The sequence below is a fragment of the Zea mays genome, chromosome 4 (assembly GCF_902167145.1).
Source record: "Zea mays cultivar B73 chromosome 4, Zm-B73-REFERENCE-NAM-5.0, whole genome shotgun sequence".
NCBI lineage: Eukaryota > Viridiplantae > Streptophyta > Magnoliopsida > Poales > Poaceae > Zea > Zea mays.
This window is the reverse complement of record NC_050099.1, coordinates 124,572,767-124,595,908: the sequence shown is the minus strand read 5'-3', so window position 1 is coordinate 124,595,908 and position 23,142 is coordinate 124,572,767. Positions and strand designations below refer to the sequence as shown.

The 23,142-nt window shown below is 42.6% G+C and overlaps 1 protein-coding gene across 1 annotated transcript; it reads left to right on the top strand.

The window, feature by feature from the left end:
* Nucleotides 1-15,495: 15,495 nt before the first annotated feature.
* LOC103653641 (F-box/LRR-repeat protein 12-like) lies at nt 15,496-16,198 on the top strand (the record flags this gene model as incomplete). Its single annotated transcript, XM_008680482.2, has 1 exon — nt 15,496-16,198. A coding segment is annotated over one exon (663 nt), but the record flags the coding sequence as incomplete, so codon positions are not given.
* Nucleotides 16,199-23,142: the final 6,944 nt, after the last annotated feature.

The window sequence follows — 23,142 nt, the reverse complement described above, 5'->3', positions numbered from 1 at the left end:
CATGAGGAGTGATGGGACAGGCTTCCCCATCTCTCTGTTTATTTATCGTTAGTCTTATTCCGCTGCATTTCGACAATGATGGTTACTTTTGCAAAACTCCGATGATGATGATGGTGATGTAATAATTTAACACTGTGACATGTATGGTTTTATGCTTTATTGTATTTGCTCTGTGACTCACCTTCGAGTGAGATTGTGGTACTTGATCCTGTCAGTGGCCGTGTCGGACTAGATCCGAGGGATTGACGGGTTATTCCCATTTAAGTGTGATCTAGCCTCTAAGGCGGGATTTGGACACTTAAGTTGGAATAATTCGGGCAGTTCCGCCACAGCTGGTATCGGAGCTTGTACCACCACAGAGGAATCAATAAAATGTAAATACCATCAATTTTCTAAATAAAACTTGATAGAAACAAGTTGGATAGATAGTGGGACGAGCAGGATAGACCTAGGACGCGAAGCCTTAGGTTAATAGAAGGGTAGCTAGGTGGCTAAGTAACTAGGCCCTACAGGCCATTTTTACAGGATGGGAGTTCCTCCCTATTCCTTCTATCTTGTTGCGAGGCCGTTCAGGACGAGCATGCATGCATTCATAATTAAGCAATGGATAACTAAAGTAAGGACTTAAAAACAAACTAACACCCAGCTAGATCCTTAGTGCCTTTCTACTTAACTAGAGAGAGGCTGAGTTTTAATTTCTTGTTCTTTTTATAATTCTTTTACTTACGCTTAACCGTACACAGATGACCTCCCATGGGTCCTCCGATGACGGAAATGCACTGACCCACACGGACGGACTTGCACGAGAGGGTTTTCCCCGCATTTTGTGGGAGGTGCTTCAGGGGGCTGGATACACGACACCCCCTCAGTACGCGGTGCAGCAGTTCGAGAAGCACCGAGTGCCCCGCTGTAGGGTGAGGATGACCTTGGAGCCTCATCCCCTGCAGCCAGGCTGGCGCTCCTTGGACTCCGAGTCCTTCGGATACCGAGCGGAGGACACGATCGAGGCGATCGCGCTGTATGGACTGACTACCTTCTGTGGATTCCATCCCTTGGAGCTGGCTACCCATCCCATTGGCTTGTTCCCCGCTGAAAAGGAGGACGACCCAATGTGGAAGGATCGGGTGGAACATGCCAAGGACATCTGGGCCATCTACCCAGGGCAGACTGCGCACTTGACAGTGCGGTGCATGAATGCTCTGTACCGTCTGCAGGTGATGCGCGGTGAGGCCATGTCCCACCTGATGGCACTGCTGGAGGCCACCAAGATCACATTGGATAACCGAGAGGAGCTTGTGGTCGACTTGTCGCAAGAAATGGTCGAGAAAGATTTACAAGTGGAGCAGCTGTCTGGTGAGATTCATGAGTTGGAGGAGCTAGTGGGCACCCGGGAGAACACCATTGAGGTCCTAGAGGATCAGCTCCTCAACACTCAGCAGCAGCTTGCTGAAGCAAATGAGCACCTGGACATGCACCACCAGGAGGATGACGAGGACGTCGACATTGAGGGAGGAGATGAGCCTGCCTCCAGTATGGACACTGCTGGCTCGGGAAGACCACCTTCCCCCGAGTCCAGTGTTGCTTCGTTCGCTCACTAGGTGTCCAGGGTAGGCTTAGAAGTCGGGCAGTCGGACTCCTCGCCACTAGCTTAGCTTTTGCACCCTTGGGGTACTAGGCTAGGTAGAGTTGAGTCATTTTGGAACATTCTGATGTAATCATATTAAACTCTCTTGGGAGCTTGATGGATGAATGCTGTTATTAGCTTAATCTTGGAAGGAAGGAAAAATTTATGCCTCTTAAATTCCCGCTGTTTAACTTTTCCCGTGATAAAATTTTATTTTTGAGTTCCGGAACTATGGTGTTAAGTATGTATGTGATTTTTCAGATGGCTGGGAGACAGCGTCGTGGCCAGAACGAGCACGTTCCGCCACCACCCCCACCTCCCACTCTGCAGGAGCTCATGGCTCAGCAGAATGAGATCCTGAGGCAGCTGGCTCAACGTCAGCCACCACCCCAGCATTATGGTGGTGGAGACCACCAACGTCACCCAGCGGTGGCCACCTATCAGGAATTCCTCAGCACCCAGCCTCCACTATTCACAAGGGCAGAAGACCCACTTGACGCAGATGTGTGGCTGCGAGTGGTGGAGTCCAAATTTCCACTACTCCATGGAGTTTGCTCAGAGGTCACCAAGGTCAGGTTTGCCACCCAGCAGCTTCGCGGACCTGCACGGACTTGGTGGGATCACTTTCTAGCTATGCAGCCAGAGGACCGAGAGGTGGAGTGGAGGGAATTTAAAGCAGCTTTTAGAGGACACCATATACCAGCAGGGATCATGGACAGGAAACTTAATGAGTTCTTGGCACTCACTCAGGGCAACAGGACAGTGTTGCAATATGCCCAGGCCTTTAATGACTTGTGCCAGTATGCGGGATACCATGCGGACACAGATGAGAAGAAGAGGGACAGATTCAGAAGGGGGCTCAGCACTAAGCTCCGGGATCGTCTCAACACCGTCAGGGCCAATAGCTACAATGAGTTGGTAAACATGGCCATCTCCCAAGAGGACTGCATTACAGCTAGGCAGGCAGAGAAGAAGCGGAAGACCCCTGTGGCAGGACCCTCAGCTCAGCCACAGCGTTTCCGGATTGTGTCTGACACCCAGGGTAGGGGACCCCAGCAGCAGCAAGGGTGATGGGTAATCCGACCTCAGCAGCAGCAGGCACCCAACCGCAACCAGTTTCCAGCACAGCGAAATAATCAGCAGCAGCAGTACCGCCAAGCCAATGATAATAGATGTTTCACTTGTGGCAACACCGGGCATTATGCCAAGAATTGCCCCAGGAACCAGCAGAGGCAAGGGCAGAATGCAAATCAGAACCAAGGCAAGAGACAGAAGGTGCAAGTGAGGCAGGGCAGGCTGAACTTCACCACCATGGTTGATATCCCAGAGGGAGCACCCGTCTTGACTGGTATCTTTACAGTATTAAATTTTCCTGCTATTGTTCTTTTTGATTCCGGTGCCTCACATAGTTTTATCAGTACCAAATTTTGTTCCAAGTGCCAATTGCCTTTTGACCACACCAATGGGGGTATTACAATCTCAACCCCAGGAGGCAGGGTTGCCTCCTATCAGATCTGTAGGCACGTACCAATTAAGCTGGGTAGTCTCATTTTCAAAACTACCCTAATGATAATGGGATTGGATAGTGTGGATATCATCTTAGGGACTGATTGGTTGTCACGACACCACGCAGTGATTGATGTTGCAGCTAGAGCCATAGAACTCCGCTCCCCTGTTGATGGTGAGATTACCTTATATCTACCCGACCAGGGATGCACCCGTTCTTGTGCTTTTGCTATGATAGAATCCCCAGTGGAAAAGATCCCAGTGGTCTGTGACTATCCAGATGTTTTTCCGGATGAATTGCCAGGAATGCCACCTGACCGAGACATTGAGTTCGCAATTGAGTTGCAACCCGGGACTGCCCCGATCTCCAAGAGACCCTATCGGATGCCTCCCGCGGAATTGGCAGAATTGAAGAAGCAACTGCAAGAATTGTTGGACAAGGGATTTATTCGTCCAAGCACTTCACCATGGGGATGTCCGGCATTATTTGTGAAGAAAAAGGATGAGAGTTTGAGGATGTGTGTTGACTACCGCCCTCTCAATGCGGTGACCATAAAGAACAAATACCCACTGCCCCGCATTGATGTTCTGTTTGATCAATTGGTTGGAGCCAAGGTATTCTCCAAGATAGACCTTCGCTCAGGATACCATCAGATCAAGATCCGCGCTAGCGATATTCCCAAGACAGCTTTCTCTACCAGATATGGACTGTATGAGTTTCTGGTGATGTCTTTTGGGCTGACCAATGCCCCGGCTTATTTTATGTACTTGATGAACTCAGTCTTCATGCCAGAGTTAGACAAGTTTGTGGTCGTTTTCATTGATGATATTCTGGTTTATTCCAAAAATGAAGACGAACATACTGAGCACCTGCACATTGTGCTTCAACGGCTGCGCGATCATCATCTTTACGCTAAGTTGTCTAAGTGTGAGTTCTGGCTGAAGGAAATCAAATTCTTGGGTCATACAATTTCTCAAGATGGGGTATCAGTTGATCCTGAAAAGGTGCAGGAGGTGATGGATTGGAAACCCCCGACTACAGTGAAGCAGATTCGGAGTTTTCTGGGATTGGCAGGATATTATCGACGATTTATTCCGGATTTCTCCAGGATTGCCAAACCAATGACTGAACTGTTGAAGAAGGGAGTCAAATTTGAGTGGAGCCAAAAGTGTGAAGATGCCTTCCATACCTTAAGGCAGCATTTGACGACAGCCCCAGTGCTAGCTCAACCTGACAGCACCAAGCCATTTGAAGTTTATTGTGATGCTTCTGGTACTGGTTTGGGATGTGTCTTGATGCAAGAGAGCAGAGTGATTGCTTATGCTTCCCGAGCACTCAGGCCCCATGAGCAGAATTACCCCACTCATGATCTGGAATTGGCAGCTGTGGTTCATGCTCTTAAGATTTGGAGGCACTACCTGATGGGAGCTCACTGTAACATCTACACTGATCACAAGAGCCTCAAATACATCTTCACTCAGGCAGATCTGAACATGAGGCAAAGGAGATGGTTAGAGTTGATCAAGGACTACGATTTGGAAGTGCATTACCATCCTGGTAAAGCCAATGTTGTGGCAGATGCCTTAAGCAGAAAGGGCCAGTGTAATTGCATAAGCATGGATGTGGGAGTTACCACCCTGTGTGATGAATTGTGCAAACTGAACCTGGAAGTTGTTCCTTCGGGTAACCTAAGCTATATCTCGGTGGAGCCCACATTGCAAGAACAGATAGTAAGGGCTCAGGTTGAGGATAAGGGAGTTCAGGTTATCAAGAATATGATCAAGCAAAAGGCAGAGAAGTACAAGTGTTTCCGGCAGGACAGCAAGGGAATCCTATGGTTTGGAGATCGATTGGTTGTTCCTAAGGACCCTGAGCTCAGAAAGAAGATACTGGATGAAGCTCACCTTTCCAAATTCTCCATGCACCCTGGTAGCAACAAGATGTATCATGATCTCAGATCTTTATATTGGTGGACTAGGATGAAAAGGGAAATTGCCAAGTACATATCCGAGTGCGATACTTGTCAGAGGATAAAGGCTAGTCACTTGAAGGCAGCAGGCCCTTTGCAACCCCTTCCCATACCATCTTGGAAATGGGAGGACATTTGCATGGATTTCATAGTGGGATTACCCAATACCTCCAGGCACCATGATTCTATTTGGGTTATCGTGGACAGGCTGACCAAGACTGCTCATTTCTTGCCAGTGCATACCACCCACAGGGCAGAGAAGTACGCTGAAATTTATGTTGATCAGATAGTGAGATTGCATGGCATTCCCAAGACCATTATATCTGACAGAGGAGCACTGTTTGTGGCACGCTTTTGGGAGAAACTGCAAGAATCACTTGGAACCCATGTCATCCGAAGCTCAGCATACCACCCACAAACCGATGGTCAGACAGAAAGGGTGAATCAAATTTTGGAAGATATGTTGCGAGCCTGTGCACTGCATTATGGAAAAGATTGGGATAAGTGTCTGTCTTTGGCAGAATTTTCTTACAACAATAGCTATCAATCCAGTCTGAAGATGGCACCTTTTGAGGCATTGTATGGGAGAAGGTGTAGGACCCCACTGAATTGGTCTCAAGCAGGAGAAAGAGAAATTTTTGGGCCAGACTTAGTACTCGAGGCAGAGGCAAAGGTCAGGGTCATTACCAAGAACTTGGAAGCTGCTCAGGCTAGGCAAAGAAGCTATCATGATAAGAGGCGGAAGCCTCTACAGTTTGAGGTGGGAGATCATGTCTATCTTAAGGTATCACCCACCAAGGGCGTTCAGAGATTCGGGATCAAGGGCAAGTTAGCTCCTCGCTATATTGGACCCTATGAGATCAAGGAAGCTTGTGGACCCGTAGCCTATCAAGTGGAATTGCCACCTCACATGTCGGCAGTTCATAATGTGTTCCATGTATCTCAACTGCGAAAATGCGTTCGTCTACCCACTGAAGTACTCCCGGAACCAGACATTGAGATAGAACCAGACTTGTCTTATCAAGAGTACCCCGTCAAGGTGTTAGATCAAAAGGAGAGATCAACTCGGGCAAGGTCGGTCAGAATGTATAAGGTTCAGTGGAGTCACCATTCAGCAGAAGAAGCTACATGGGAGACTGAGGATTTTCTACGCTCTCGCTTCCCCGACTTTCTACCCAAAGGAGTCGGTACGTAACCCCAGAAACCCCCACCTGCCCTTTGAATCCAATTATAAGAAAAACTTAGATAATAAGAATAGTCTAAGTTGTGGAGTTAACTTAAGAAGGGCTTCCTTCTGAAGTTGCAAAGAGAATGACATTCGAAGAGCAGTTAACAAGAGAAACTTGAGTATAAAGAAAGAGTAGCACCGACACACCTTCCAGCACCCTCCAAGGGACTCTACCTAAATCTCGGGACGAGATTCCTTTAAGGGGGGAGGGCTGTAACACCTCAGGTGTTACTCAGGGTGTCCATGCTAGAGTTTTCCCCTTTTACCCATTATCACATGAAGATTAAATTGGGCAAAGTGTGCCACACTTGAAATTCTAGGTCCTAAGCAAGAGTAATCCACTTTGGATGTCATGCCCTAGCTTATCATGCACATCTAAGTGGGGATCTCCCAAAACCCTAGAGCAAAACCCCCATAGGTAATTATAACCCAATTTGAAGCCATGATCAAAAGAGCATGTAAACATCAAGACCATGGCTTGGACCAAATATAAAAGTTGTAATACACTCAATAACCTACCATTAATAGTAAGGAAGTACCCACAAAAAGTTTGCAGAAAAGTCCTAAAAAGATCACCAAGGGTTGAACACAAGGGGGGAAATGCAGATTTTGCCTAAGTTAAAAACCAACCCCTAAGCAAAGATCTCTCATGTTCACCTTGATCCCCTCTTCAAAATCTGTCGACCCAATTGACAAAAAGGCGCCAAACTAACCCTAGAACACCCTGGAAAGAGGTGACACCTATCCTAGGGCTCTAGACACGACTTGACACCCCTTTTGTCTCGGTTTGGACCCTGCTGACACAGCAAACTTCTCCCCTCTCTATCTCTCTGTCCAGACCAGATCTCGACTTGGAACCCACAACAAAAAGGTAGGATTTGGAGCAGAGAAGTGACCGTACACAGTGACCTTGCCGAGATATGCACGCCTTGGCGCTCAAACCGGCCGTTGAACATTGGCAGACGCAACCATCCACGTGTTCGACGCATGCTGGCACCCGGGGGCGCGCTCAGTGCACGCCGGTGCGCGAACCCCCGCGCGCCCGCGGCCCCCCCCGTGACCACGCCCGCGCCAAGGCTATAAAACCCGCCCCAGCGCTCGGTTGCTTCCCCCGTTGCCTCGTCCGTACTTCGCCGGATTTGCCCGAGCCAGCCGTTGCCTCCGGCGACCTCCCCGCGAACCGCCAGTGCCGCCCGAGCACCACCGCCGTGGCCAACCCCTCTCCAGCCACCCTCCGTTCGATTCAAGCACCCAAATAGCTTCCTGGTGAGACCGTGAGCTTGGCTCAAGCTTGAACCGAGAGCCCACGTCACCGGAGAAGCCGAATCGCGCTCACCGGAGTTCCCGAACCCGCCGGCGCGCGTGGACCGGGTAAACCCCTTTGCCATTTTCCGATTCCTCGCGCGTATGGCCTCTGTGTCATCCCGTGGAGCTCCTCGTGCCCATTGATTGAACTCCCCCGCCGTGGTTTGGCCGGAGCAGGCATCGCCGTCGACCTCCGCCGCCTGCGCGCGTGGACCGAGCAGCTCCGACCGCCGCTGACGCCAACCCGCACATCGCCGTGACCGTCGCGACCTCCTGAACCTCACCGACCACCTCGCCGGACCTACCTCGCCGCCGGTAAGCCGCGCCGCCCTTTCTTTTACCGCGGCTACTGTTTCAGTAGGGGGAGGGACCGCGGGTGAGAGGGAAAGAAACCCAGGGGGTTAAGTGCAAAGCCAGAGACTCAGGTGAATAGTGCCGAAAGGGTAGATCTGTGAGGTTTGATTTGTTTTAAACCCAGGGGCCTCGGCGCAAACTGATTTTCCAGGAAAACTTAATTAAAATCTATTTTAAATTCAAACAGAAACTTTAAAAACCCATAACTTCTGTTTGGTTTATCCAAATTTGGTCAAATTAATTTTGCCAGACTCTAAATCATGTAACCTATGTAGGAAAAATATAAAACCCCTTGGTGCTGTGGAAAATTTAAAAGATCTGATTTAATGTTAACTTTGGCCAAAAGTTAAATAATAGTAAGAAAAATAGTTAGGACATTTGACTAAGGTTAGAAAAATTTGGAGAAGTTTTCATTTACCTACTAACCTGCTTAAAAATGTTAAACCCCTCGGTCTACTCCATTTAAATCAGTTTTACCCTTTATTCCATAATGTGCTTAAGTTTAAGAAAAATAGGAAAGGTGACAAAAATATTGAACCAGAGGGCACCCCTATTTTTGTTGAGATACTTAGTTAATGTAGTTCACTAGAAAAATATATCATGCCCTGTTTTAGTGAAAAATAATTAAGATCTCTTTTAAATGAATAAAACAAGGATAACTTAGAAAAACTCCACAAAAATAACCCCAAGGTGAAAACACCCCCACCCTTGGGATAACTATTGTTTTAATAGAAAGAACCTAAGAAAAATATGAAATCTGCTGTTTGACATTTTTCAAATAATAAGGTAGTAGAAAGTGCCTTTTTGACATTAAACTTGGGAAAATCATAACTAATTAACCACCCTATAGTTTCCTGTGATATTTAGCACAAAGACCTATTATCACCAGAGGGTGTCAACAAAAATAAACTTTAGGACAGAGCCTAACCCTAACTAGGAGGTATAGTGTAAAGTGCCCCTTTTTACCTAACTTTTGTTATTTGTGTCTAAGGCCTAACTTTTATACTTTAAGCCTCAAATTCTTAAAATAAGCTAAAATAGCCAGTGACAATCCACTGTAATTTTTGCAGAATTTTTGGAAATTTTTAAAACCCTGTTGTAGTTCAAACCTACCCTAGAAAACCCAAATGGAAATTAAGGGAAGAGAAATAAAAGATATGAATAAGGGTTGTCCCTGAAAAACTTTATTACTATCCACTCAAATGTATCAAGGCAATATAAATCCACTATGTTATCCTAAAAAGAAAACTTAAGTCCAAAGAGTAATCAGTCTATCCATGTACCACTAGGAGCCCCGCATAACTAAGAAAACCCTAAGTTACTTCTCGACTTAGTTTCTTTAACTTAATGTTCTTAAATCATGCATAATCATGACATACATGTTCATTGCATTCGATAGACTGTAATCTTGCTGACGGAGAGTACATCCTCGTGCCGGAGCAAGGAGCTGCTCAGGAGGTAGCCCCAGATCCCGCACCAGAGCCAACTCAGGAGGACCTGCCTGCCACTGCTTTGGAAGGCAAGCCCCGGTCTTATGCATAACCTGTTTTATATGCTATTTTACTACACTTAATGATTGTAGGCTTGTGTTGAGCACTTAAGTGTAGGAGTTGGTTGAAACCCTAGTTGCATGATCTCAGGAATCCTTTTGAAATGAGTACTAGTACGACAGGTCGAGTAGTTGCTTTATTTAAATAGGGTCTCGGTAGAAGACGAGTGATTTTTCTAGCACTCGCGCGAGATCAGGGAATTGATTGTACCCACTTTCACATTATCATGATACTGGTTTTTGGACAACAATCCATGGGGATTGGTTGTATATGAGATGAAAATGGAATAAGGATTAAGGTGTGGTACCGTGTGTCAAGCGTTTGAACGTACTAAACACATACCGAGAAATATGGTAAATCGGTAAGCCTAGTACCTGATTGAACCTGGCAGTAGACTTTGCCCCTCACGCGACCTGAGACGAGGTCTCCCATTCCGGTTATGGTGGGTACAAGTGCGGTCACTGCACGACGGCCAGTCGGGGTCAGTGAGGCATTGTACGCCAAGGCGGTGAGCCCTGTTCTGCTGACGGGGAATCGATGGGGACGGTTGATGTGTGTGGGGACGGAGTGCCCCTACATGTCGTGTGTTTAGGTTTACCTTGCAAGGTTTAAAAAAAACTCGATTCGAATCGTCTGCTTCTCGCAGTTAATGAGACTGCTTGATCCATGCTGCTACATTGAGTAATAAGTGGAAATATGATGAGTCGAGATAAGATGTTGATTGTTAACAATGCTTGCTACCATGTATGAGTAGATAGTTCACTTTTAGCCTTAAGAGAGTCACACTTAACTTTGACTAAGTTAAAATCTTGATTTAGAAACTCAGCTAGTGCTTTTGGCAACCAAACCCCACAGCCAAACAGCTGCATGTCTAGAGGTAGAGGAGTAGACTCCTCACACCGGGTAAGTCTAGCTGAGTATTAGTATACTCAGCCTTGCTTGTGGCATAATTTTTACAGGTTCTCTGGAGGAGATGGTTGCTGGGATCACTTGGCCGACCACCCTGCCACCGGGTTGGACTGTCGAGTGGGACCCTGCCTCGGCTGAGGAGGAGCATGAGGAGTGATGGGACAGGCTTCCCCATCTCTCTGTTTATTTATCGTTAGTCTTATTCCGCTGCATTTCGACAATGATGGTTACTTTTGCAAAACTCCGATGATGATGATGGTGATGTAATAATTTAACACTGTGACATGTATGGTTTTATGCTTTATTGTATTTGCTCTGTGACTCACCTTCGAGTGAGATTGTGGTACTTGATCCTGTCAGTGGCCGTGTCGGACTAGATCCGAGGGATTGACGGGTTATTCCCATTTAAGTGTGATCTAGCCTCTAAGGCGGGATTTGGACACTTAAGTTGGAATAATTCGGGCAGTTCCGCCACAATCCTCCAACTACATCATTTGGTGGAAAGAGGAAATAATGATTCTAGAATATTAATCATTCCCTAGGATACAAAACCTGTCACCATTGATTTATAGTATTCTGAGTGTGCTTAAACCATTCTATGTGCTTATATTTTTTTCCTGTATTAAACATAAATATTTTATGTTATTGCTATGCTATCTGTGTAGGTTCTAACAATGCAGGGAAGGTATGGAAATGTAACAGCCTCTGCCCAGTCAAGCTTCATCAGCCCAGGATTGCTTCGTCAGCAACATGCGAGGAGGTCCTATCCAAACCCAACTACCGACATACTGATCAACAATGAGAGTATTGCTAAAAAACCAGCGAGAAGGTACTATTCATAACACAATACTACCACAACAATCAACAATGACAGCTCTATTATAAAGGCAGCCATGAATCAACATAAGAAGAGGCCTTATAGAAAACCAAATACTGCAGCAAATGGTAATTGATATTGCATTCATGTATTCCTTTACAGTAATTTATTGCATGCCAATTTCAATTTACTAACAATCTAGGTATTGTAGATGACTTAGAAGATGAGCATTTCGATGAAGTATTGAAAAAATGGCAGCAAAGGTCAATGGGACTGGGACTGGTAACAATATGTTTGATTCTGATAATGACAGTGAGAATTATCGTAATGAAAGTGAGTCTGATTATGACCATGAAAGTGAATACAATTCTGAACATGAGAATGAGAACTCTGAAGGTGCTTCTGAAGATATATTATTCAAGAAAAAGCATGCATCTTTTAAAGGAGATAGACAGTCGCATCGAGTCAGGCCACAAAAGAAGCTAAAATGTGAGTATTTCCTACATTCAGTGCAAGAGTAAAATGCTAGTATTTATTTGTTTTGAGTTTTATGAGGAGTTTTTCCACATGTCTTGCAGCCATGAACCATGAAGTTGACACCTTAACCAGATCTAATAATGAAGAGGGGAGGGAGAACTCTGAAGGTGCTTTTGAAGAAGAAAACACAAGAGAAAATATGGTATTGAAGAAAAAGCATGCCTCTTTTAAAGGAGATAGACAGTCGCATCGAGTCAGGCCACAAAAGAAGCTAAAATGTGAGTATTTCCTACATTCAGTACAAGAGTAAAATGCTAGTATTTATTTCTTTTGAGTTTTATGAGGAGTTTTTCCACATGTCTTGCAGCCATGAACCATGAAGTTGACACCTTAACCAGATCTAATAATGAAGAGGGGAGGGAGAACTCTGAAGGTGCTTTTGAAGAAGAAAACACAAGAGAAAATATGGTATTGAAGAAAAAGCATGCATCGTTTAAAGGAGATAGACAGTCGCATCGAGTCAGGCCACGAAAGAAGCTGAAATGTGAGTATTTCCTACCTTCAGTACAACACTAAAATGACTATATTTATTTCTTTTGAGTATTATGTGTTATTCCATATGTCTTGCAGCCATGAACCATGAAGTTGGTACCTTAAACGGAACTGATAATGAAGAGGGGAGGGACACTTGCAGGGCACATATTTAGAACAATAATATGGACACCTTAACCAGAGCTGATAATGAAGAGGAGAGGGACACTTGCAGGGCACATATTCAGAATAATAATATGGATACCTACACAAGTGCTGATAATGAAGAGCGGAGGGACTCTTGCAGGGCACATATTCAGAACAATAATATGGATGCTGCAAAAACTGGTATGATACAAATATAATTTCACACGTTCTGCATTTTTTTCTCTTTTTTGTATGGGACACAACTTATTGATGAAAGTATATATATAAATGTTCCAGCTGATATAACTGAAGAGAAAAGGGGTCATGGCAAAAACAAATGTATGAATCTTGCTAAACTTAATCCAGGACAAAAGATTAAAGTGATGTTCTACAACAACCGTGCTCTTGGCACATCATTTGCACGACACATTGGTAGAATCGTCCGTGATCCTACTATTACCTCGGTGAGAGTGAAGAAATGGACAGACATTAGTGAGACATCTATGAAGCATATTTTTGCTACAGTAAAGGTATACTTTCATTATATTGTTGTGTTATCTTTTATATATGGTATACTTTCATTATATTGTTGTGTTATCTTTTATATATGTATATATATCCTTTAAGATGGTACATTTATATGGGGCATCTGTTTAACAATTTTTTAGGACAAGTTTGAAAACAAAGACGAAAACATTAAAATTGATGTCTATGAAAATGATATCATGGAGCATGCCAGGGATCTATGGAACAATTGGCGTGGTGACTTGTGTCGGCATCATGTTAAGCGTGCAAAGAATATGCAACAAGCTATTAAGAACTGCCCTGAAGATTTTCCACAAGCTGACTGGGAGTGGTTGGTTAAAGAACATTTCTATAGTAAGGAGTTCATTGTAAGTGCTATACTGCTGCCCATTACTGTTCTTAATTGTTTACTGCTGAGATGGTGTTGTTAACATGTATAGTAATCTAATTATTCATTTCATTCTAGGCAAGGAGCAAGAGAAATTCAAAAAATAGATCTAACTTGACAATCCTCCATCACAGTGGCAGCAAACCATTTAGAAAAGTAATTTATGACAATGTAAGTATTTGACATTTTATCTAAACAAGTTGATTAGTTTTCTTGTATATTACTTGTTAGTTTTGATTACATATATTCCATGCATATACTAGGGCAGAAAGGATAACAACCCTCCAAGTTTGGATGCCTTATTTTTCATGACTCACACAAAGGGTGGTAGTTTTCTAGATTCTGAATCCTCCAGCAAGCATGTGAGCTTATGAAGTCATATATATTTCTGTTTATTGGTGATATACCATAATACAAATCTCTGAAATTAAGGTATCTTTGAATGCAGGCACAACTTGAGGAACAAATATCATTAGATCCTTCTCTTTCTAATGCAGAACTTATGGATAAGTGCTTCCCTTCAAAGAGACAGGATCACATTGTTGGATATGGTGGTGGCGTGAAAGCAAGACATCTTAGAAGTCCATGCATTAGTAAGGCTGAATTGATAGAAAAGTTGAAACAGTCCGAGGATGAGAAAAGAGCAATGCAAGAAGAAAATAGAGAGCTACAAGAAGAAAATAAAGCTACAAACAGTCGTATGAGCCGTATGGAACAGGAGTGGGAAGAACTAAAGAACAGATTAAGTAGTAGTTAGACAAAAAGTTCTAGTATACGATCATCTAGCAGATTTAAACGATGGTATTCATCATAAATCTTCAGATGGTTTAGTAGATGTAAATTAGAGTAAATGTTTAAGAGTGAATGATATATGAATCTATTTTGACAACAAATATATTGCCACATGGACAACAATGATATCTGGTTTTGCTTATAATGGACAGTTTAGAGAAGCCCTTTTGGTCTACAATGATATGTGCAGAGAAGGAGTCACACTGGATGATACAGTCTTTGTTGCTGCACTTGGTGCTTGTGCTCATGGAGGTTTGTTGCAAGAAGGTTGGAGCATCTTTAATCAAATGGTTGAGTACTGTCGCATTGTTCCAAGAATGGAGCACTATGGATGCATAGTGGACCTACTTGGTCGAGCTGGTAAGTTACAAGAGGCAGTTCGATTTATTGAAAGCATGCCTCTTAAGCCTGGTGCATTTCTAGAATACTTGAAGTGCTTCCTTCGGCAAAGAAACATTTGCTTTTTGGGAAGTATAGTAGGGTTCTCAATCGCCTTCAGGTAAAACTTTCATCTTTTGTTTACTACAGTTTTTTATTTTATTTTATTGAAAACCAGTATTTTAGATCAGCGCTTTCTCCAAATTTAGATCAGAAATTTAGAATATGTGCACTCCAGCTCTACTGGTAATAGAATATGTGCCATTTTCACCCTCAATCTTATTATTTGGCCCAATATTTTTTCTGACCCAATCATCATTTTATTCCAAAAAATAGATAACATGACCTCAAGGCCACCAGTCTCAGGGTCTTGTACGGCATCAGTTAATTCCAATCAAATGCAGACAATTGCAAGGTAAAGGGAGAAAAGGACCCTTCTGTGATACATTCAAAGGATCTGTGCTGTTTGTTTATTTATATTTTTTTTGCCGGCACACTTATGTTTACTTTAAAGCAATTTTCTGTTTTCCTTCACATAATCTTGTTGTGACTTGTGATGTATACTTTTTTTGTTACTGCTGGTGCTTTCGCCATGTTGAGTAATCAGTAAACATCCAAGGACAACTAAGTATCTTTTGTGTTAATTTCTCAGGTTTGCTATTGTCCTTTAGGTAGTTCATTTCATTTAGTTTATAACATTTTAGTTCTTGCAAAAAAGATCATTTGCAATATTGTTGGTGTTCATAATCAACATAGTGGTCTCCAAATGTTTGAATGATGTCTATCTCTATAAAATAGAGAATTATTCTGAACTGTTAATATTTTTAGATCATTTATTTTTTATTATTAATTTTTGTTGATTGCTAATGTTAATAACCTCTTTTGTATTCTTTTGTTCCTCTGCAAACAAACATATGGTTACTAATGGACTAGCTGTATCATTGCAACTTCTGTTTGTATATATTTTTAACCATATATTTGTATATTTCTAAACCTTGGTTCTTGTATGGGCATTACAGACCAAGGGGTTTCTGCAATCTTCAGCAATTGTCCAAACATCTGCACGCTAATCGTTACAGGTTGTAGGCATCTGTCCGGTGCTGGATTCAGAGGTTGTTCAAGTTCATTGCGTTACCTTGAAGCCGAGTCTTGCATGCTTTCTCCAGACGGTTTGTTGGATATAGCTAGTGGCAGTGGACTCAAGTATCTGAACTTGCAGAAGTTAAGAAGCTCCACTGGTCTGGATGGCCTCGGTAACCTTGCGCTCACTAAAAGCCTCTGCATTCTGAATCTCAGGATGTGTCGCTACCTCACAGACGATTCCGTGGCAGCAATAGCCGGTGGGTGCCCGTTGCTCAAGGAGTGGAACCTTGCTCTTTGCCATGGGGTCCATCTACCTGGCTGGTCTGCGATCGCGATGTACTGCAGTAAGCTAAGAGTGCTGCATGTGAACCGCTACCGGCACATCTGCGACCAGAGCTTGCTGGCCCTTAGCAATGGCTGTCCGCGCCTTGAAGCTGTGCATATCAATGGTTGTGCCAAGGTCACCAACAATGGCCTGGCCTTGTTTACCCTTTCCAGGCCCCACGTGAACCTTAGGGTGTATGAAGTTATGTCCATTGGCCCTTCCATTGAGAATTTGTTCCGATTGCATTGAGGTGAAATTGTTAGTTAGGTTTTCGAAGTTTGGGATTAAAAGTTCCTCTGCAGCTATTTCATGTACATGTAACTTCTGTTGACATCGTCGTTAAAAATGGAGCCATATATTTTCAGCCGAACAATATTAGCATTGTGTTGGTGAATGGTGACCAGCTTACTGATTTCTACCACTGTACAGGGCATTCTGGATCCAGCATTCTTGAAGCATGTTCAACCTATCTCCATATGCCCGTGCACCAAGAGCGTCCCAATCGTGAGACTGCCTGATGGAAGCCAACGTATCAGCATGGAAGTTGTGCTGGAGATGCTGATGGAAGTTGAGGCCACCATATACGGTGTGAGGCACGCTGGAGTCTATGGCAGGGAGAAGAAAAGTCCTAGTGTGATCATTGCTGTAAAGATTTTTTAGATTTTATACTATATGGAAATACATCTCATATGTAATAATCAGATTTGTTTTGGTTAATACAATTTATACTTGTTTCAAATGAGGTTCATATATGTGCTGTGAAGTGTTTTTTGGTGCATGCTGAAATGAAATTTAGTTTCCTGTCTTTGATATACTATTAATGTAATATGATTACAGATGCAGTTTTCAATACTATTGTAAGTGGACGTTAATGTTGACATGTGGTTGTTAATAGTCATGTCTGTTATAGCTAAAACCAAGGTTGTTGATGCCTCATATGTGGTCGCTAAAAGCTGCAAATTTGGTTATTGATGCTTTTTATGCGGTCGTTAATACCCCACAACTAACGACCATTATATATCCGGTCGTTAATCGAATAACGACCGAAATCTACATGTGGTCGTTACTACAATTAACGATGGAACATTTAACGACCATCGACGACCACATTTTTGTGGTCGTTGTTTACATTTGACGACCACATTTTGGCTATTAACGACCACATATCCTATCGTTAATACTCATTTCTCTTGTAGTGATGGGAACAAATGGGCTTCTCGACCTCAACACGGGAGGTAAATCCATAGATCAAAAGGTATATCGGTCGATGATAGGATCTTTACTCTACTTATGTGCATCTCGACCGGATATTATGCTTTCTATATGCATGTGTGCAAGATTTTAGACTGATCCTAAGGAAGTTCACCTTAGGGTCATGAAGAGAATCATGAGGTATTTAGTTTACACTCCTAAGTTTGGGCTTTGGTACCCCAAGGAATCCACTTTTGATTTAATAGGATATTCCGATGCCGATTGGGCAGGGTGTAAAATTGATAGAAAGAGCACATCAAGGACTTGTCAGTTTTTGGGAAGATCCCTGGTGTCATGGGCTTCAAAGAAACAAAACTCAGTAGCTCTTTCCACTGCCGAAGCTGAGTACATTGCCGCAGGTCATTGTTGTGCACAATTACTTTGGATGAGGCAAACCCTCAGGGACTATGGCTACAAATTGAGCAAAGTCCCTCTCCTATGTGACAATGAGAGTGCAATTAGCATGGCGGATAATCCCGTTGAACACAGCCGCACTAAGCACATAGACATTCGATATCACTTTCTGAGGGATCACCAACAAAAGGGAGATATCGAAATTGCTTATGTTAATACCCAAAACCAATTAGCCGATATCTTTACCAAGCCACTAGATGAGAAAACCTTTAGCAAACTTAGGAATGAGCTAAATATACTTGATTCTCGAAACTTTGATTGAAACATTGCACACATAGCTCATTTATATATTCCTTTGATCATGTCTCTTTCATTTGCTGCGACTAATATGTTTTCAAGTGTATTTCTATACTAAGTCGTAGATTGAAAGGGAAATGGAGTCTTCGGCAAAGAACAAAGCTTCCACTCCACAACTCTAACGGTATCATCTACTCTTTGCCGTTGTTCCTCCACTCTCAATTGGTATAACCCTTCACTCATATTTATATCATCATTTGGGAGAACGATGCAAAAGGGCTCTCAAAGTCTCTGTTTTTGGCGATTAATGCCAAAGGGGGAGAAAATATTAAGCCCAAAGCAATAGGACCGCACCACCACCATTTCAAAAAAAATCGAAATGAAGTTTTAATTGGTATTTTTCAATTGTTATCTAATTTACAATCAATCCTTGAATTGGTATCCTTTAGAAATCATCTTTAATTTGGTATCTATTTCAAAACCCTCTTGAAAGCTAAGAGGAGAATTTCATTCAGGGGGAGTTTTATTTAGTCAAAGCAAAAACTTTTGATACAGGGGGAGAAATTTCAAATCTTGAAAATGCTTCTTGCAATCCTATTCATATACCTTTGACTATTTGCAAAAAGACTTTGAAAAGATTTTCCATTCCAAAAGGATTTGCAAAAACAAAACAAGTGGTGCAAATGTGGTCTAAAATGTTAAATAAAAGAAAAGGCAATCCATTCATATCTAATGAGATTTTCAATTGGTTTAACTCCAAGTAACCTATGCACACTCTAAATGCAAACTAGTTACATTTTTGCACTTATTATTTGCTTTGGTTTGTGTTGGCATCAATCACCAAAAAGGGGGAGATTGAAAGGGAAATAGGGTTAACATTTTTGTATAATTAATTTTGGTGGTTGATCGTCAACACAAACACATGGACTAACTAGTTTGTCTAGAATACCTGTTTTACAGGTGCATAAGGTTCAACACAAACCAATAAAAGAATCAAGTTAGGGACACAATTTTAAAGGAGCAAAAGGACTTGAGTGTGCTGAAGAATGGCGCACCGGATTGTCCGGTGTGCCACCGGACAGTGTCCGGTGCACCAGGGTCGTACAAGTGTCAACCAACCACTCTCGGGAAAATGAAGGCGCACACCGCTATAATTCATCGGACTGTCCGGTGTGCCACCGGACTGTCCTGTGTGCCAGCAGAGCAACGGCTAACTCACGCAACGGTCGACTCTGACAGAAGCTACAGTGAGCAACAGTGCCGCGCAGAGGTCAGAACGGCGAAGTCAGAGGGGTACCGGACTATCCGATGTGGCACCGGACTATCCGGTGTGGCACCGGACTATCCGGTGTGGCACCGGACTGTCCGGTGCCGTAAGAGGACAAAACTCCAACGGTCGACTGAGCTCTGAACCCTAATGGTTGGGTGACATGGCGGTGCACCGGACAACGCACAGTACCTGTCCGGTTGGGCACCGGACTGTCCGGTGCGCCCATCGCCAACAGCCTCCCCAACGGCTATGGAAGTAGTTGGTGGCTATAAATACCACCCAACCACCTCATCCTAACCATCCAAGCTTTCCAAATATTTCATTCAATACAAGAGCAAAAGACTCCACTCCAAGACACATCAAATAGATTGAATCCTCTCCTAGTCTCCAAAATCAACTCGATTCCATTAGGGATCTGAGAGAGGGTGTTCTTGTGTTCTTTTGTTGCTCTTGTTGCTTGACTTGGCATTTTTCTTTTCTTTCTCTTATTCTCAAGTGCTTTGTAAGCGAGGCAAGAGACACCAAGTGTGTGGTGATCCTTGTGGGGTCTTAGTGACCCGTGAGATTAAGGAAGAAGGCTCACTCGGTCTAAATGACCGTTTGAGAGAGGGAAAGGGTTGAAATAGACCCGTTCTTTGTGACCTCCTCAATGGGTACTAGGTTCTTTGGAACCGAACCTCGGTAAAACAAATCACCGTATTGACTCGCCTTATTTCTTGGTTCATTTGTTTTCCCTCTCTTTCGGACTTGAATTTAATTCTAACGCTAACCCCTGGCTTGTAGTGTGTGTTTAAAGTTATAAATTTCAGGTTTCGCCTATTCACCCCCCCTCTAGGTGACTTTCACCCCACATGTCGGCACCGCAACGGCTGGGCTGAGCATGGCCAGATTCGTTACTGGGCTCAAATTGGGAACACCGGCCTAGTTAGAGCTTTATTCTTTTTCTTTTATATTTCTGATTTCAAGTATTCAAATCAAATTACAGTTTGAACTTCATGTTTCCACTTTTTGTTTTAAATTTAAGATTCCATTCTCAAACAAACTCCTAATGTGAATATAGATTCTAGTGTTTTTTAATATTATTATTTATTTTCCCTCCATTTTCTCATTTTAGAAGTAACAAATTACTACTACAATTCCTTTTCTCATTTTCTATTTTATGTTTCTATTTAAAATTGGAGGTCAAGTTTATGTTTTCCATAAAATGCATCACCAAAAATTATCATCAAGAGATCAACCTTTCTATATCTATTTATTGGTCTTTTAACTAATTTAGTATTCTCAATTGATTATGAAGAGGAAATGCCCTGCTAAATTCCAAAGGTTTCAAAAATTCTAGAACCACTATTATAAATATATTTATTTATTATTTTTCTACCAATTTTGGGCCTTACAGCGTCACCATGTGGGGCAGTGTCACCTGCTGGAAAGGGCCTCGGCCTCAGGAATGGGGCGGGGCAGGTCGCTATGTGTCGCGAAGCCAGGAAGGCAGCCAGCGTGTAACATCCAAAATCACATTTTTCGTGATTTAGAGAATTCTCCAAAAAAATTTGAGATCAAATGTCTTCTATTAATGATTTCTTTCATTTATAAAGTTTACCTCTCTAGAGTAAATAAATAACAATATTAAAAATTTGATAGTACAAAACTTGATTTGAAAAACTGGAATTTAATTAGAAGCTCAAACATAAATAAAAGAAATACTTTGAATTGATTATTTAGATAAGATTATTTCCTAAAATATTTGGGTTAGAGTAACTCTTGATAAATATTATATATCAACTTCTCCTAAAGTAAAGAAGTAATGAATGCTGAATTTTTTAATATACTTTTAATTAAAATATACATTCAAAGAATCATCTTATTAGAATAAAATTTGTGTATATGTGAATTTTGTTTGAAACATTGGTTAAATAAATAATTAATAAATATAATAATACTTTGCATTGGCAAGTTGGATATTTATTTGATTGTGCATTTAGTTTGAGTTTGAAACTTCAACTCAAAATTCAATTTGAAAGTTGTAAAGTAAAACTAAAAACTGAAAAGGGAAACTGAAAATAGAAAAAAGAGAAAAACAAAATACTTGGGTTGAATCCTATCAGGCCCGCTTACCTGCCCAGCCGGCCCTGCCAACTCACCGCATGCCGACAGGCGGGCCCCACCTGCAGCCGCTTGTTCCCACGTCCAGCTCGCGTCGCGCACACTTAGAGTCGCTAACATCCTCAGTCCGCTCATCAGCATGTCTCATTCCTCTACATGTGTCTCCTTGCCATCACTACCAAATGGGGTCGGATCACTAGGTTTCTTCTCCACGTCGCGTGTCGTAACAAACTTAACACGGAATCCGCGTGGGATTCACCCTCACCAATGTGCCCCTAGGCATCCTTCCTCACAGCTTTATAACCCGAACTCCTCCCCTCGTTCATCTTGCATCATCGGTGAACCGAAGGCGACACCCAAGTGAAACACTATGAGCACCATCGTCGAGGAGAGGAGATAACGACACCATCGTGGTGACTCGCCAACACTGTCGTTCAAAGACCAGGGATCGTCCAGGGAGATTTGTGGGACCACACCGCACCCGTACATACATCCGCTGAGCAAGGACTACAACCGGGGCAACCAGAATAACCATAATCAAAACCAAACTGGGATATGATCCCTGCTCAAGTTGTAACTTAGAGTAAAGTTGAATTAGTTATATCTTTAATATATTCTCTCATATAATTTACATTAATCCACATAGAATCTAGTTTTTATAGTTTAATCACAGGTCTTCCAAAAACTATATATGTCTAATCGTAAATCTGATTTTAGTGATTCTTGAACCCACGATCTTGTAGCATCGGTAGAATACTCTTTTGTTGTTTATTCTCATGTTTGGTGTACTGTTATGTTTATGTACTCCTTGCCTATTTATATGTATTGATACGAGTAGCAGTGAGGTCACGAGAAACTTGAAGATTAACTTGGAGGAGTACCTAGGAATCTCGAGTGTAAGGCAAGTTGTGCCCTTGATTACTTTTTTCTTTACCTAATAATGTTCTTGTTAATCACTATGACATGCTTAGGTTAATTTGATGGGACCTAAAAGGTTTTCCTAGTATTGTTTATCCCACACCTTGCAAACAAATGAACTATTGCTCTACCTGGTTTTGGGAAATTAATGTTATATTATAATCATGTTCCAATTTTGTTGTTGATTTAATTATTGTTCATGAAAAGACCATTGTGTTAATTGGAACATGGAGCTTAACTTGAGATAACAGTGCTACCACAAGGGTGGAATGGGACACCCTTAGCCAAGTAATTAGGAAAGCTAGGGAGAGATTACCTTACCCGAAATGGGCAAGCGAGAAGGCGCCGCTGCAGAGTATAGGGAGGTTCTCGGGTCAAACTGTTGCGATGGCAGTTCGGACGAGGGATTCCTATGCTTCCTTCTACCTAAAACCGTAGTGGGTATTCTCAAACTAGTGGAACTTTTTAAAGGTCTCGTAGTGCTACCTTGCCTTGCTTCCTCGGTAGAGGTGTATGGGGTCCGTACAACCCCATGGCAAATGGGTAACACGACTTATGGGTAAAGATGCGCAACCTCTGCAGAGTGTAAAACTGATATATCAGTCGTGCTCACGGTCAAGAGCGACTCAGGACTCTCGCATGATTAATTTATGGAACTAAACTTAATTTACCATATGCATTGCATTGTGGGTGTTATTATCAATTGTGATCTCTTATCTATTTGGGTTGCTATCTACTTATACTTAATAACTGCTAATAAAATTTTGACTAACTCTAAAAGCAATGCTCAGCTTTAACCATCTCTTTTGGTAAGCCTTACACTTCACATGAGCCCCACTGTAAGTGAGCTCATGCACATTATTCCCCACAACTTGTTGAGCGATGAACGTATGTGAGCTCACCTTTGTTGTACTCACATCCCATGTAAAGCCCAAAATTGGTAAAAAATGAATAATAAAATAAAGAAATAGATATATTTATGATAGTATTTTTAGAATTTTTGAAAACCTTTGGATAGTTTACTAGGACCTTTCCTATTC